The 17,586-nt window shown below is 53.1% G+C and overlaps 1 protein-coding gene across 1 annotated transcript in view; it reads right to left on the bottom strand.

The window, feature by feature from the left end:
- Positions 1-17,266, bottom strand: part of RNF212 (ring finger protein 212) — a 33,074-nt gene extending 15,808 nt beyond the window's left edge. The window contains exons 1-7 of the mRNA XM_047718582.1: positions 17,117-17,266; positions 13,862-13,923; positions 6,610-6,684; positions 2,988-3,044; positions 2,394-2,452; positions 659-711; positions 499-559 (exon numbers count right to left, since the gene is read on the bottom strand). Coding sequence (XP_047574538.1) covers positions 499-559; positions 659-711; positions 2,394-2,452; positions 2,988-3,044; positions 6,610-6,684; positions 13,862-13,923; positions 17,117-17,225 — 476 coding nt within the window. The 5' untranslated portion in view covers positions 17,226-17,266. The remainder of the gene's footprint in view (positions 1-498; positions 560-658; positions 712-2,393; positions 2,453-2,987; positions 3,045-6,609; positions 6,685-13,861; positions 13,924-17,116) is intronic.
- Positions 17,267-17,586: the final 320 nt, after the last annotated feature.

Genomic DNA, 17,586 nt, shown 5'->3' on the forward strand with positions numbered 1-17,586 from the left:
GCCTGACCGTCTCAGGGAAGAGCCACAGCGAGGGGTGTGGCTCCCTCTGCCGGGATGGGTCAGGGTCCCCAGGGGTGCCACCAGCACGGCTGCAGTCTCCAGTCCTATTTCTGTCTGTGCTGGATTCGTTTCCAAGTGCCTCCCCTTGCCTGGCCATCCTGGTCCCAGATCAGCGTCCCAGGGATGACACCCACCAGCCCAGCGTGGGTGCAGGACTGCCCCCAACCAATCACTACGGCTGTGGGGATGGAGATGTGAGGGGCCAGCATGGGCTGCACACCCGATTCTGGGGTGTGCCTGTGAGGTTCCGCAGGGCACAGAGGAGCCGGAGGGGGGCAAGCTCCTGAGTCCTGAGCTGAGTATCCCCTGAGCTGTCCAGCATCAGGGCACTTGCAGGGATGGGGGGTGGAGAACTGGGGGCATGCCAGAGGAAGGGCTGTATGACTGGTCACGTCTGTGACTCTCAGGGACCCTCAGCTGTTCCCACCGGGCACACACCTGTCAGAGGCTGACGTGTCAGGGGGCAGGAGCAGGTGTCCGTCTGGCTTTGCTGAAGGAGCTGTTGGGGGGAGGGGGGGTCTGAGTGTCAGGCCGCGTTCCCCCAACCCCGCTGCATGCCTCTTCACATCCCTCCCTGCTCAGGCCCCATGATACTTACTTGAAACTGGAGTTTTTACTGCGCTGAAAGCTGTTTGCTGTGACAATCTCATCCTAAACAGATGGAGAGAAGGTGTGAATTAAACCCTAAACATTTACTCCCACATAAATCATCTCAGTTTGAAACAGAAGAGGACAAACTCGGCCAAATGCTCCCTGTCCGCCTGGCCCCCCGTCCCTTGCCAGCCGCACTTTCTACCCAGAGAAGGCTCTGAGGACACGCCTGTGGCTGGCTCAGACCTGCTAGTACCCAGTGCTGGGAGTGAGCAGGCACTGGACAAGGACCTGCCAAGTGACTCAGTGACCAGGGGCTGGGGGCAGGTGGACATCAGCATCCGCACTGTGGGGACCTCGCACCTGCGAGGGCACTGGCTCCTGCTTACAGACTTCATAACACACGTCTGTTCAAGGCCAGCCTCCCCAGGACACAGTGTTGTCACTGAGAGCCAACCCAGCAACTCCCTCACAGTGATCGCTGCCCTGCATGACTTCTGTTCCTCGTGCACGGACGGTGGTCTGGGGGAGGGCGTCCTCCCTCCAGGATGCAGGCCAAGCCAAGGACACGCACAGTGAGCCAGCAGAACGAGCCCACCCCACCCCAGCCAGGCCACAAGGGCCCTACCTGAAGCAGGAGCCCAAGGAGAACAGGCAGGATCTGGACTCGCAGGGGTCAGGGGTGTGGGAGACACACAGCCTGTCATGTGCCCAAACAGAAGATGGGGATGAAGATAAGACAACCCCACAGTGGGGAAAATGACCAGGAACCTTCTAGGAATGCAAAACTGAGCAGCTAAAATGAACGTGAGGCAGAAAAGGTGTGCAGCGCAGAGCTGAGCAGAGAAGCTGGGCTGGGGGCTGCGGAGACAGGAGCACCTGAGGCAGCCCGGGAGAGACAGTGGACGGGTTCCCCAGAAAAAAAGCTGCTTATACACCAAGGAGAACAACCCGAGTGACCCTGCGTGGGCACACTGCCCTCTCTGCCGCTCCCCGGACATGGATGGAGCTCGCGGGGTCTCCGAGGCTGTGCTCACCCTCTTTCCCAAGCACTGAAGGCTGTGCCAGCCCGGGGTGACCTCCGCGGAGTATATGGAGCCCAGAGCACACCCTCACCCTGGTGCCCAGCCCAGAAAGGCACTCCGCTGACCGTGTGACCACCAGCTGCCCGGTGCAACCCGGCAGCCAGCATCCACCAGTAGTATGTGGGTCACCACTGCACACGCGACCAGCTGGGTGGACAGAAGCTCCCCAGAGCCACTTACTTTAACTGAACAAGTGACCCGCAAATTGGGACTTCTGAAGAATCCCCATGTTAACACACCCAACAGAACCCTAGTCCATCTAACAGAACAGAAGGAGCTGTGGCCCATGCAGGGGCTGTGTGGATGCTGCCCTAGGGGGACTGTGGGCTCCACACTGATGGGGACATGGGCTGCCCGTATTCACCGTCACAGGTGCCATGGTTCCTGGAAGATGGGAAGCCAGCAGGCTGTGGGCGGGGGTCCAACAGGGCCTGGCTGCAGAGCCCCTCTGCCCCGGGACACACCGGGAGCCCCCTACGTGTTTTCTGTATGTTTTCATGGCTCCTTTCCCTTCCCACTGCAGCTCCACTCTGACAGAAGCTGCTAGCAAACGCAAGTGCTCTTCCTTCCCTCCTCGGTTACAAGGTCTTACTTGGTCTCAGACAGCGGAGCGGACAGCCATCAGCTGCCCTGGGTGCGCTGGTAGGGAGGACTCACCCCTGCAGCTGTTCCATCCGCAACGCTGACCTCCGAAGGGACTCCTCCAACTTTGTGATCTAAACACAATCAGACTCCAGTTATCGGGACATGCTGACCCCCTGGGTGTCATAAGCCACGAGTCAGAATGTGGCGGACATGGCACATGGACCCTGCGTGCAGGCTGTTAGGGCCCCCGGGAACCAGCGCTGAGAAGGGGTCTGGGCAGCCGTGCAGGTGGCCCAGACCCGGCGCTGCTTTGAGCCCTCCATCTACACTCCAGACCCGCTTTCACAGAGGCTTTGCTCTCCCTCTGTGTGGAGGAGGGTATTGTATTTATAGGACAAACAGGCATCTCAAACGTCCTTTTGTCAACGTCCCCCAGTGTGACCTCCTAGCAGCACTGTGTGGACAGAGCCTGAGGCATTCTGGGGACATTCACGGGTTAGTGTTGGTATTCCACAGGGAAACTGCCCCATGACCACAGCTGGGTCTCCCAAGCAGCCACGGGCCAACCACAGATGGGAACCTGTGCAGGGGCATGGGCCAGCAGGACAGGGGCTGGCCCTGGGGCCCCCCACCTGGGTTCATGAGGCAGCCAGTCAAGGGAGTTACCTTTTCTCGATAGAAGGCCAAGAGTCTCTTTCTGTGCTTCTCTTGAAATTCTGAAATCTGAGCAGAGAACGCATGTCAGCTGCTGGCACTGGCACAGGGCCGCAACCACGCACGCTGTTCCGGGAGCCAGCAGGGGCCTTTGGTGCAGGTACAAGCACACTCCATTCCCCCACGGCCCTGCCTGCCCCCTGGCCCCTGCCACCCTGTGCCCAGGTCAGAGTTTGGTGCAGCCATGTGGTGCGTGTAGTGGTGCCTATGCGCCATGTGGCACTCAGAGTCTTGCCATGGCAGAGGACACAACCCAGTGGGTATAGCAACGGGATCATGGGATGGCCTCCTGACCAAACAGCACCCATGGGGACTCTCTGGACGAGGCTGGCCGGGGATGGCACAGCGTGAAGCGGAGCCCAGGGACCTTGTCCAGACCCCCAGGGCCTGCTGCACCCGGGACCAGTGCCACCTCTGCTCTTCCGCTTAGAGAAAGCCCAACTTCCACATCTGCAGGGGCTCCCACGAACACTGAGTCAGAAACCGTGATCTGTGATTGACTTGGGGTGGAAAGAGCCACCCCACATTAAGGAAAGTTCTTGTTATTTGTTGTATTTTTTGGTTGGAGGTGGGGAGCAAGAGGACCAGCACGGTGAGGGGGAGAGGGAGAAGCAGGATCCCTGCTGAGCAGGGAGCCCTATATGGGTGGTCAATCTCAGGACTCTGGGATCACGACCTGAGGCAGAGCCTTCACCGACTGAACCCCCTAGGCACCCCTAAGGGAAGTTTCCAGATAATTACGCCTCCCCTCTGGGAGCACTACACCATGACTGCTGAAACCTGATGCTGCTGCCCCGGGTAGGGTTCCTGCGGGCCTGGGATGTGAGGTCAGCATCCTCTAGGGCCAACACCTCATCAGTGCACCCCAGGACTGTGCTTAGTGGGTGGACACGAAGGGACAGCTAGCGCTGTCCCCAGGCTTGCAGGGCTAGCACAGACTGAGGAAGAAACCACGGTGGGCAGGATGGCCAGCCCACAGCAGGTCTTCAGTACCTCCTCTACCGGCCAGGCCACCTCCACAAGATGGAGCCACGGTCAAGAGTGACCAACACCCTCTTCCTGTTCTCCTCATCTTCCTAGGGATTCCATGCCCTCGGGGTCTGGGGGACATGTTGCGTGGGGCTCCTGCTCCACAAGACAAGGACTGATGGACACAGACTCAGCCTGGAGTGTTAGTCTGTGGCGGGGGTGCCACGAGGGGCCAGCAATGTCGCCCCCATGGACATCTTCTTCTTCACGAGGCCATGTCCCAGAAATATCCCCAATGCTCGGCCACAGCTCTCAGGCCCTGTGGCTCCCTGGAGGTGGCAAGGTGGTGTGGGGCAGAAAGGAAGGGCTGGCAGGTTCTGGACCAGAGGTGGGGACTGTACACGGTGTGTAGGAGCCCTGGCAGAGCTAGACCACGCCCCCTGCCTGTTTGCTTGGTCTCACTCCTTGACTGGTTCTGTGCCCGCGGCAGGAAGAGGGTGTCGCACACCAATCCCTCAACCTCGTGTCCTGGTGCAGGGTCCACTCTGAGAAATAGAAAGCAGGAACATCTGGAAGTAACCGCAGGACAGCCTACCTGGAGCGTCTGGGAGCAGGGCTGTGCCCACACTGGTCTGTAGGGCCTTGACCTCAGAAGCCTTGATGTTCCACAGGGCCTGCAGGCAGGCCCGTGGCTATTCGTAAATGAGTACAGGCAGAGAACAAGCATGCCGGCCTCCATGGCTGGCACAGACAGACAAGGTAGAGAGGCCGCAAGCGAGACCATGGGCTAAGCTGAGCTGGGGAGAGCGGCCTGTGGACCAGATACCAAGCCCCTAGGGGCCTGGAGCAAGTCCAAGGGCAGCATGGATCCCCAGAGCCGTAGGCTGCCCACCTATACCAGGCAGGGGCCAGCCTCTGGGACTCCGGTGTGTCCAGCTCCTCAGGCTGAGCTGCTGTGGCCTTGACCCAGGTGGAGAATACGGACACCAGCAAAACAAAATGTAAAAGGGCCATGACCCTCCTCTGGTAGGAGTGCCCTCCTGGACAGAGGGGGCACCTGTCTCGTGAGATTTTTATGAAGTGCAGAGGCTAAGGAAGCCAAGACCAGGAGTTGAGCATGTCCATGTCCTCTGTACTGGTCCCTGTGACAGGCTGGGGAGGCTGCAGGACTGCTCGAGACGCCTGCTACCCAGCGGGTCCATCCCCCTGGAGAGGCCGCCACATGTCCACACTCTGAGCAGCCGATGCAGGCTAGCCCTGCCTCAGGGAAAGGAAGAGTTTCTGCTTCTTTGCAGCTGGATCAGGAAGGGCAACCTCCTGGCCGCTTCTGTGGACCCACCTGCCATGGGTCTGCCATCGTCGGGGCCCGTGCCACGGCTTGAGGATGGCCTCACACTCTTAGTTACTGTTGATGCGGCTTTGCCCTGTCAGTGCTAACCCCCACTAGAAATTAATGTCAAGAGGAATTTATGACACATATCTGTTCCTTCAAGAATAGCAAGCCCAGTGTATTAATGTGCGTAATGATGCCACATTGTGTTGTGTGGCCTCTGCAAACTCCACTTCACACCCAGACAGGCGGCCACTTGGCCATGGGACATGTGGCCCAGATGAGTGAGGGAGGTCCCTTGGCAGTTGCTCTGCAGCCTCCCCCCACCCAGCTCTACACAGGCGAATGCTCTAGAGATGCCACGTCCTTGGCAAGACTCTTCCAAGCACAGGACTGCCCATGGTTCTGAGCACTATGAGCTGGAGGACCGCCCAAGCTCTGGAACGCAGCCGGCTTCTGGGACATCTGTGTGTGGCTACAGGGCTACGTGTAGATGGGATGGCTGTGACACCGTGGGACTTCTGGCCGCGTCACAGCTGGAAAGCGGCCGTGGGAAATAGGGGGTGGGGAGGTCTCGCTGGCGCAGGTGGGTCCAAGCATGCAAGCTGCTCCATGGAAGGTCCTGGCTGGAGGTGGCTCCTGGCTGGTACCCCACTCAGCCTCCTGCCCCAGAAGGTAGGTAGGAGGCAGCCCACAGGGGCTTCATGTTAACGGAACAGGGAGAAGCAGGATGGCTGGGGCTGGAGGGCTCCCTTCTCTCCCAAGCAGCTCCCTGGACAGAATGGTGGCCTGCACATTGTCCAGTGATTGTGGGAGGCCAGGCTTCTGGAGTGGGACATGGGGTGAGCATGGGGTCACAACACTAGAGGGAGGAGGAGAGGCAAGGGAGACATGGGGGGCGAGGCAGGTGTGGACAGCGGAGCAGGACTGGGAGGAAGACAGGCACCCTGGGAGCCAGGGGAAAGCATGTCTGCGTGGACCATGACCCTTGGAAAGGACCTGCAGCCTTGATCTGGGGCCCTTTCAAGCCCGAACTCTCAGGTCTGCCCCAGATCATGAGGCTCAAAGGACAGCGATGTCCCCGTACATAGCAAAGGCATAGCACAAACAACAGAACACAGCTGACCGACGGCTTCGTCGCATTGAAGGCAGAAAACCCCTGGAGGGGCTGCTCTCCAGAGCCTGTAACACCCATATCTTCCAAGGTCATCACAGCCCCGAATCTCTGCTGTGGCTGGGTCAGGCTGAGGACATGGCACCACATACAGAGCTCACCTGGCAGGTCTCTCTTGAGTACTTCTTACACAGGCCGTCTATGCCCATGAACAGCGCCTGGATATCTGCGTCAGTCTGAAAGGGAAGGAAAGCCAGGGCCTGTGTTACTGCTTCCAACACGGCCATAGAGAGCCTGAGGACAAAACTGCACATCTACACCCAGAACTAGCCACAGAAGACACAAACCATCTCCAGGGGGCCTGCAGAGGCGCCCATGTCCCAGCTGCCAGCGGCTGTTTGTCAGTCCAAGGGCCGAAAGGCAGTGCTATGGGGCCCTGGGACCTGCCTAGGGTGCAGAGTAGCCTCAGTCATATCATCTGTGATGTTAGACATACCCTTCCTTGGAAGGGTACCCCCAAAGCAAGGCTTTCACGGAGGAGGCACATGGAACTCAGAAGGAAAAAAGCAGAGGAATACAGCTTTCAACCAATCACAAGTACTTGAAAGTTACTTAAAAACATAAGGGCTGAAGAAACGGTGTCTGCCTGCTGCTGGCCCCCAATGCGGACCTGCCTTCTGCCTGGACCACAATGGCATAAAGCCCGTCCTGCCACAGGAGTCTGGGAGGAATGGCTATCAACCACACGGAACAGTACGGACACACGCCAGACCGAAAAGGTGCGGAAGAGTCTTGCTCGACCTCCCTGTCTGGTCTTTGGTCTAGACTGTAAGCAAGTCATGAGTGTCAGGATGGCAGATGGCAGTTTGGGGGCCATCTGTGCCCCCAAACTCCACTAAAACAACAGTGGAACTAAATTAGGTCAGTGTTAGAAACTGGGGATTGTACCTTGAAGGGCCAGGGCCTTCTGGCGGGGAATGCGGAGGGGCCAGGACCAGGTCTGGCTTTGGGAGATGAGGGTCTGGTGTGGTGTCGGGACAGCCGGGGGCCCCACACAATACTGCCTGGGGGCCAGCCATGGGGCGGCATGGCCCACAGACAGGACCCAGGGCCTCTAGGTTCATGGGAGCCCTGCCCTGCGCTGGCTAGACCTGACAGCCCTGTACGTGGCCGGACCCTCTGAGCGAGGCCAGCAGGAAGGGTGCCTTCCCAAAGGGCCATGCGGAGTGCCCCCAAAACAGCATGGCCAAGCCTGGTGCTCAGGAAGTGGGGACCACGCCTGTCTAGAAAGACACACTGCACATACACAGACAACCCCGGACTAGACAAACAGCTCCATGGACCAGAAATGCAAACACCTGGGAATGCCATCACTGATCTGTTAGGGCCCACTGCCTTCTGTGAGAGGAGTCAATCACTCTGCACGTGGCAGAGTCCCTGAATGGCACAGGAGGCTGTGGGGACAGAGGAACCAGTGGTTCTCCAGTCTCACAAAGGCCCCCACTGCCCAGGATGAGGGATCTCTGTGAAGCCAAGCAGTACAACTCTGCAGATACCCGTCATCACACACAGGATAGCTATGCTGTGAAAGGAGACAGACAAAGAAGGAATAGGATCAAAGCACCAAAAAAACATGAATGTCCATTAAAGAATTATAAGATCAGTGAAAATATACTTCAAAATGGAGGCAAAAAAGGAGGTCCTTTTCAGACAAACAAAAACCAGAGAATCTGTCACCAACAGAAGGCACTGCCTTCAGGTAGGAAATGGTTCCTTGGTGGGAGCAGGGGATTCAGGAGCCAGTAAGGAGCACGAGAGAAGGGGAATGTGGGGTAACCCCAGACCAGAATGGTGACCGCACACTAGCCGCCCTGCTGGGCTTCATGCAGACACAATGAAAACATGCACCAACACTGCAGAAGATACAAAACAGTGGGCCAGGGGCAGAAGTGTCTGACACCCTTGCGTCAGCAGGAAGATATACTGCACCTTAGACTTCAGAACGTCAAGGCCACGCCGCGGTCTCTGGAGTTACAGAAATGAACCCTGTCTCGGTCCGAGTGGCGGATATGTTCAGGTCACAAACAATTCCTGGAGCCACTTGTATCTGTGTGCTTTTCTGTATTAGACTTCAATAAAAGTCAATGAAAAATAACTAAAAATTCCCGAATATTTCTATGTCAATATACTTTCAGAAAACACACAGATCATGGAAATAACCAAGCAGAAATTTCAAATTATTTCAAAGTGAAAGACAATAAAAATATAAAATAGCCAACACATACAATGCAGGCAAGGGGAAACAGAGGGGCACCCTAACCGTGTAGCATAAATGCCAGAAGGGAAGTGGAAAGAAGCACCCATCTTATAGAACAGACTAAATCCAAAGGAGAAAAAAAGGAAATTAATAAGAACTCAGCTAAGAACAAATGTAAAGTGCAGATAAACACTAGTTCTCTGAGAACACTGACAAAAAGTCAATAAAACCAGGTAAGACTTTTGAAGAATAAAGAGAAGACACAACAACTATTATCACAACGACAAAGGAGCATCACCACAGATCTCACAGACACTGAAAATACAGGTGACCTCAGACACACTGATGATGAGAAACTTGAAAATTCACATGAAGCACACACACCCCTAGAGAAAGCCACTCACTTAAGCTGACCCAAGAATTAGGAACTCTGAAGAATCCCATATCTAATTAAAAAAATTAAAACTCTAGTTAAAAACCTCCCCACAAAAAGCCTTCTAGGATCAGACAGTGTCAGGTATGAATTCTGGCATACATGCTCTGAATGACTCCAGTCTTAAAAAAAATTTTTTTGCCAGAGAAAAGAAAAATGAAAGAATTTCTAACTCCTTTTATTAAGTCAGCAAAACCCTGATTCACCAAAACATGAAAAGGGCTTGAAAGAAAGGAGACTTACAGGGCACTTCTCACACAAATGGAGGTGCACAGCCCCCAGTTCCCTCCGCGTATACTGCTTCACAACCAAGTTACAGGTTTAAAATCCTACTGTGGGTGCAGGGGCACCTGGCGGCTCAGTTGGTTGAACGTCCAAGTTCTGGTTTTGTTCAGGTCACGAGCTTGAGCTCCACATCAGGCCCCAAGCTCTGCATGGAGTCTGCTTGAGACTTTCTCTCTCTTCTTCTGTCCCTCCCTCTACTCAGATGTGCACACACGCTCTGTCTGTCTCTATAAAATGATAAATAAAATCTTTAAAAATGTGGGTTTAAAATTCTAAAAATAAATGCAATTTACATCACAAAATAAAATAGAAAAATCAAATGATAACCTTGACATTTATAGAAAAACCACTTGGTAGACTCCAACACTGCTCATGATAAAAAAGCTCAGCAATAAACCCAGGTGCACATGACGACTTGAACTGCTGGAAGCTCAATCCTGAAATGAGGAAGAGACAAAGGACACCTGCTTTCACTACTGTGTCTCCTCACAGCCTGTGCAATGAGGAAAATAAGGCAGAGAGAAAGGGAGGAATGACATGGAGATTAAACGTTTAGAGATGTCACGGTTGTGCATAGAGAAAGTCCAGAAAAAGCTTGAGGTCAGCCAACAGCAGTAACTACATTTAGCATGGTCACCAGATAAAAGCTATTAAACAAGATCAACTGGTATATATACACCAGCAATAAAGAGACAACATTTTAAGAAATGAGTACAGCAGCAACCCAACTCATCATACCTGAGGGCAAAGCTAACAGTGAGGCACTCAGCCTCCATGCAGAAAACCATCACTGAGATGAGAGCATATCGAAGAAAATGGACGTGTGCCAGCCTTGTGGACTAGGGAGTCCACATTGTAGAGACGTCAATTTTATTGACATTACTAATGATGGGCAAACCCAACAGACCTTGTGTGCATGGAAACTGACAAAAGAAATTGATTCCCAAAGTTACATGGCATGCAAAGACTAACTTAGGCTAATTGTACTACAGACAGCTCCCAACCTCAGTGGCTTAAGGGGGACAATTCCCACCTGCACATTAGCAGAAGGCTGGGCTTGATAAATGGCCTTTCACTTGGGGCCCAGCAGCTCTGCCTTGTTGGGTCACCAGCATCCACTTGGCTGAGCTGGGGGGCTTTCTGGGACATTTTCTTGTGGGCCAGGCCTGGAGTGGCATTGCTCATAGGAAGCAGGTGGGGAGACAGAGTCTAGCTGGGGGCTCAGAAAGAAGGGCAGCAGGGCCAAGGACAGCTCCCAGCCAGGCCAGTCTGCTGTTCTAATTTCTCTCTTCCCTTACACAGAAAAGTCACTGTCCCCCAAAAACCCCATCTCTCAGTTCATAACAAACCCAGGTCCTCGCTGGCAAGTGGTCCTGTCCTCTAGGTTCTGATCTGGGCTGCAACCTAGGGAGTAGGCCCATCCCCACCGTAAGCAACCTTGGGCCTGGGGCCTAGGGCAGGACAACAGAATTTACCCCTCAAAGGTCAGTGGAAGACAAGGAACATAGCAGTCATGGAGATCCTGTGGGTGGGTGTCCTGGGCCTTCTGCCCTGGGGCCATCTTCATCTTCATCTTCATCAGACAGGCCTCTGCTGCCTAGGGGAACCTCTAGTCTACCCAGCTCCAGTCCCCAGTTTTGCCCACTGGGGGTTCTTCCTCGTCCCCTGGTTCCCCAGGTTTGTAAGTGAAGTGGACATGAGGATGAATGCCTTGAGCACTCGTGGCTTCCAGATCCCAGACACCACTGGCTTCTCCAGGGCCTAGGCCTCCCTGTGGCACTGCCCCTCCTGCCTGGACATCACTGGCTTCTCTGGGGCCCAGGCCTCCCTGCAGCAGCCATCCCTCTCCATCTCTGCTGGAGAACCAGTGAACTGCAGTCTAATGGCAACCCCCTTCTTGTTCACACATCCTTCTGCTCTGCACTCTGCTTTCCCCAGAGGCTCCATCCCACACACCTGCCTGCCTCCCAGATCCCCACAGGCCCAGCTTCCGTCTGCACTGTTCCCTTGCCACGTGCCAGCTGACAGAGAAGGTGGTGTACTATTCTGTGTGTGATGGTCCTTTTCCATGACAAACTAGCAAATACGCATGGTGCCCCGTGTGTGGAGCAGAAGAAGCAGGCCCCGGGAAATCAGCTTTACCTGGTACAGCGTGTTTGGCTGTAACAACAAAAAAACCCAGTCAGAGCAGGAGCCATCAGGGCACGGCATTCAGCAAGGATGTGTTGTTTGGTGGAACTTATTTCCCATATGCACACACACACTGTACCATGATATCAGGTGTCCTTCCTGCTACAGGTCAAGGAAGTCATGGTCACACAGAGCCGTATGCAGGGACCTAAAGGCAGTGGAGAAGGGAGAAGGTGGAAGCAGCCCAGCCCCAGGAGCAGTGGCAGGTTAGTCACCGGCCAGGGGACCAGGTGTCCACCACAAACCAGGTCACAGAGCCACGGGCATGAGGAGACAAGGGTTTTACTCCTGGGAAGCTGGGGCACATGACCCGTACTTGCAGATCCCTCTGGCTCCAGGAAGCAGGAGGGAAAGCAGGAAGAATGGCTCTTAGGTGTCATGGCAGAAGGTGCTCACGTGGCTCGTGGAAAACAGAGGAGAGGCGTCCTGGAGAGACTGCTGGAAGTGCCCATAGAAAGCAGATGTGTGGAGTAGTGTCAGGACCGTAAATGACTTCCCTCTCTCACACGCACAGAGAACAAAGAAGATATACTTTTTCAAGTATGTGTAGAACATTAACAATTACCATGTAGTAAGCCACAATGAAAATCCTGACAACGAAGAAAACTAACTATATGGCCATGTTCTCTGGTCATAAAGACATAAAATTAAAAATTTTCCACAAAAATGATAGAGGAGATAAAATCTAACCTCTTAGAACTTAAGGAACATTCTCCTGAATAATTTTTTTTAAAGATTTTTATTCATTTGAGAGGGAGAGAGAGAGCACAAGCAGGGAGAGTGGCAGACTGAGAAGCAGGCTCCCCACTGAGCAGTGAGCCGGACACAGGGCTCGATCCCAGGACCCCAGGATCATCACCTTAGACGCTCAACCATCTGAGCCATTTAGGCACCCCTCTCCTGAATAATTCTCGAGTCAAAAAAGAAGTTAAAAGAGAGATTAAAGACTATCTAGAGGGGCGCCTGGGTGGCTCAGTGGGTTAATGCTGTGCCTTCAGCTCAGGTCGGGATCTCAGGGTCCTGGGATCAATCCCGACATTGGGCTCTCTGCTCAGCAGGGAGCCTGCTTCCCCGTCTCTCTCTGCCTGCCTCTCTGCCTACTTGTGATCTCTCTCTCTGTGTCAAATAAATAAAATCTTTAAAAAAAAGACTATCTAGCAATGATAAAAGCGATGCTCGAGGTGATATACAACAGAAGGAAACAGATTGCCCTGAACACACTTACTAGAAAAGAAAAGAAATAAATGAACAGAGCGTCGGGCCCAGGAGGGCAGGGGAATGCCAGGGCGCCCCTCCCTCAGAGTCAAGCCCGACCAGCAGTGCTCTGTGGCCGAGGGTTTAAATGATACATTTCTTAAGGGAAATAAGGTGCTTTCTATTAAGTTTAAACACTTAAATCTGTGCCCTTATTTTTCCACTCCTAGGAATTTATGCTACAGAAACATGGTAAAAAAAAAAATATTCACAGTAAGACTGAAACAGAGAAAAACTACCTCCTCCCCTGGAAAACAGCGAAATACTGTGCAGTCTTTCCAAAGTGCGGGTGTGCCAAAAATACCAAGTCAACTGAGAAAACACCATTTTGTAGAAAGAAGTCACAGTAACACACAGTGCGGGAACTATACTCCTGCTTGTGGACATCTGTGGGAGAAAGGATTTTTCTCCATTATGATTTTCTGTATTTTTAAGTCTTGTGTGACTTTGTATTGTATTTGTAATCAGCAAAAAATGATTGTTACAGATGAAAACATCAGATCAAATAAGTATCTTAGAACCTAAGTATAAAGGAATAATTATTTGTAACTAAGTTTACAGCAAACAGGTGAAATGGAAGTATTTCATAGAGAAATAGAGTATTTCATAGAGGCAGACTTTGTTTTAAGCCTACTGCAACAGTAAGCACCCCTAAACTTACTTTCCTCCAACCCTCTTAATCAGCTATGATCCCCAGGGAAACTCGATCACCTTTTTAAAGAGCTTGTCTTGTGCTGAAGAAACCTATTCAACTCATCTTCACTTCCCAGAACACAGCACACAAACTCACAGAGGAAAAAATCTATGGTTAAGAAAGTTGTGTGAGGTATTCAAAACCAAATCCTAATTGCACTTTACTCAGAAATCTTGTAAGATCTTCTAATTAATCTAGCAAAATGAAAGAAAATTTTAGACCCCACCAAATGACTGAAAACTGAATCTCAAATTAAAAAAAACACTGATTAATATTTAGATAATACATATTTCAACTTACATGTTTTGAAAGGAAAACTGTGCGACAAGGGACTTTGCAAATCAAGCACTCGTTTTTGCCACCTAAAAGAAACACAAACTTTAGTATATTATAGTGAGTAGTGCTTCTGAATATAAGTGCACACTTCAAATTACACTATTTCTTAAAAAATATACAGGATTAGAATACTTACATTTTCCACGCTCAGACAATGAAAAGACTGCATGTGGACAGAGTTGAAAAGATTTATTCAGTAATCCATTTTTCCTATTCTGCCAATATGCTCCAAAATAGTAATTATGAAGATCAACAATATTCAAACTTAACTCCATCTCAGATTTTCTTACAGTGAGACTCTGTAGTGATACCTTAATTTAAAATGTTTAATTATTCAAAATGAAAATAGCTCCTTGCATGCCATCCAAGAGATAAGTAAAAGCTCTGTTCAGCCACCCCCCACCCCCGCCCGCCTCCTCCAGCCTCACCTCGACAGCACCCGAATCAGTTCCCAGGAGCGCGCTCTGGGGTATCTGTTGGGCTGCTGGGCCCATAAGGCGGCGCCTGGCCTGAAAGCACAGGCTAACTCCCCACCTGCTCTTCTCCAGGGTCTCTGACCCAGACCCATTTACTGCACCACCTTCATCTCCACGACGCTCCTGTCATCCCCTGGAGAAACTGCTCCTCCGTGTGGCTGGCTGCTAAGCGTAGCCCTGCATTGCCTCACCTGCCCCCACGAGGCATGAGAGCACCCAGTGTCATTGGAAAACTTCAGTGGGGGCAGTAGGGCCCCTCATCCTGGGCTTTGCCCCATCCCCACACATCTGAGCTTCCCATTCTCACAAGCCAGCTTGGACCCCAGAGCCGGCCAGTCAATACTGAATCCTTGTCCTTCCAAGCAGCCACCCAGCCTGAACCCCGGCCTCTCTGTCTCCCCCTCTTCTGGTCCAGTACAGCTAAGAACCAGGAGGAAAAGTTCACTTAATTGGGAAGTGGATTCACAGACTTGATTCCAGCACTGCCGAGCCTGCGACATTGCTGAGCAACCCTCCATTTTTCTTGGGTGTTCTCCTGCCAGTTCCCTATGGCGGGTATTCAAACAGGCCCCCGTTTGCTCTTTACTGAGCAAAGAGTCATGAACTTCCTCAATCTCCCTGTCTCTCCTCCACTCACCACAGAACAACTCAACTCCCTCTGCTCTCTTCCTCTGTCTCATCTCATCTCATCCCTACAGCACGTGCGATGGGGTCCTTGTGTAGAAAGACCTGTTCCCTCCCAACAGCCTCTGGAGTTGTCCCCTTGTCTCCAGTCCTACAAACACATTCAAGTGGCCCTCTTCTGAAAGCACCCACCCTCAGCAGTGTGTTCCCGCCATCTGCGTCTCTCTGGGGACTACGGAGCCAGGAGATCCCTTGGAGCACTGCTACTGCCAGAAGCCACGGAGTCAGAGATGAACAGAGCTGGCTCCTAAAAATCCACGGGTTGCGTTGAGGGGGGGAAAGTAAGAGACTTGACAAAGAGAGGATCTGTCTGCAGCTGATGGGCGGGCAAACTGACACAAACAGTGCTTACAAACCTATCAAACATAAGCACTCCAGTAAAAGGTGTGAAGGGGCCCAAATGAGTAGTTGGCAAAAGCGCAGACTGCTGCTAATGTATGAGACAAAAATGCCAGTCATCCATGCTGGGGACAGGGAGCAGCCAGCTTTCTGGGGTGCCTGGTCCTAAGTGCTGGTTCTATCACAAATGCCCCACAGCAGCACCTCTGCCCTTCTGGATATCCCAAAGGAAAACAACACACAAGTGAATGAGTGGTGTTTCACAGCAAAATACTAGAAAACATGCAGAGCTCTTAGGAGTGGATCTGTTAAAGACATCATGGTATGGCAACTAAATGCAGCCTTAAAACTGATGACACAGACTTACTTTAACGTGAAACGCTAAGATGACCATAGTCCATGGCCTATTAAACTCAGGTAACTAACTGGTATATACACAGTCCCATTTTTGTTGTAGAGATCTTTATCTGTAGGAGAAAATCTGCAAGAATGTATACCAAAGTGTAGGGAGGGCTTATCCCTGAGCAACGATCATTAAACACCTAACGAGCTGTGGTCAGTGCTCCACCCAGAGCCCTCAAGCCCTTCTACTGCTTTTTGTGTGTCCCAGCATCAGTGGCTTTTTGGAGGAACGAACTTGGGCTACTGGAACGTGCTTCAAGAGCCAGAGGTGCGTGGGAATTGCCTGCCCGAGGTACGGAACCAGTCCGCAAAACCGTGAACACAGGTCGGTCTGCATTGTTCTCACCCAAGCTAACCCATGCCACTAACTCCTGTGGGAGGTTCCAATTCTGACTCTGCCCTGGGATGCCAAGTCCACAAGCTCTGCTTTCTTTTCCCCACAGCCTCCTCCTACCTTGGCCTATCTTAAGAAATGCTCTTCCCAGGTGAAGCCATGCCCTAACCTTCGCCCTCTCCTCACCCAGGACCTTCGATTATTATCTATATGCCAATTCCCCAACCTATTCCTGTCTTGACTCCCAGACCTGTATACTCAGCTGCCTCCCCAGTGTCTCTCCTTGGATGCTCTCAAAGAACCTCAGTGTCCAGTGTGGGCCCCAGAGCATCATCCCTGGACACAGAAGGAGCTCCTACAGCACAGAGATCCTCCTGCTGAGTGTTCAGATCAGTCAGGTGAGCTACACTGATGGACATCAGGACAGTGGTGAACTCTGAGGAGGCTACTGCTGTATTCTGGGGGCTGGTTTCACAGGTAAATTCACTCCGGGAAAACTCACTGTGCTTTGCATTCACGCACTTTTTCTTTTTTATACTTCAAAGAGAACATCTCACAAAAAGAAAAATACACCCGTGATCAGGTCTCCTGCTTCAAACAATGGTCCCCTCCTGGCCAGGGCCCCCTGCAGGCATGCTTTGGCCTACCTGGCTCCCAGCTCTCCTACAGCCTCACGAGCTCCACGGACCTGTCCACACTTCCTTCTTCCCTAGGGACCCTGCCACCCCGCTGCACCCTCGCGTAAGGCCAGGTGAGGACGCGCCCCCTGGGCCCTGCCCTGGTCCTTCCGAGCATCCTCGTCCCAGGGTCTAGGTTCACGCTGCCTTCCAAAAGTTCAGCGCGTGCCACATGCCTGGCGCTAAGATGACCACGGCACTCTGCCAGCCCCCGCGGCCCCTCGCCAGCTATGGCTCCGTCCCTGCGCCCGAGGTGGGTGGACGCAGGTCCTGCCGGGCGCCCCTGCCCAGCCCAGCCAGCCCTCACCTTCACCCAGGCAGACGTCGCAGTACACGTGGCCGCAGTTGGTCAGGCTGAAGCACGACGTGCGGTGCGGCGGCTGGAAGCAGCGATTACAGAACACCCAGCTGGCCATGCCGGACGCGGCGTCCACCAGCCACCGCAGCCCAGGCCCAAATGCAGCGCACGCGCAGCCCGGAAGCAGCCTCTGGAGCTTCTGCACCTGCGCAGACTGGAGCTGGTCAGCCGCGCCTGCGCACCGGAGAGCACCGCCACTCCCGCCAAAACCTGAGTTGGAAGGTACCAACCGGATGGGGCGGGGTGTGTGTGTGCTGTGAATAAGATTCTTCTCCCCTCAAGCTGTTCAGGCTGCTTGTGCCGAGGAGCGACACGCACACAAGAGCCAGGTCTCCCTCATTCCATCATTGCAACCCTTGGGGACTCGTCTGTGGGCAGCGTGTCGTCGTCCAGGCTGACATGGGCACGCCGGGAAGGCA

Source organism: Lutra lutra, chromosome 2 (genome assembly GCF_902655055.1).
Source record: "Lutra lutra chromosome 2, mLutLut1.2, whole genome shotgun sequence".
Taxonomy (NCBI): domain Eukaryota; kingdom Metazoa; phylum Chordata; class Mammalia; order Carnivora; family Mustelidae; genus Lutra; species Lutra lutra.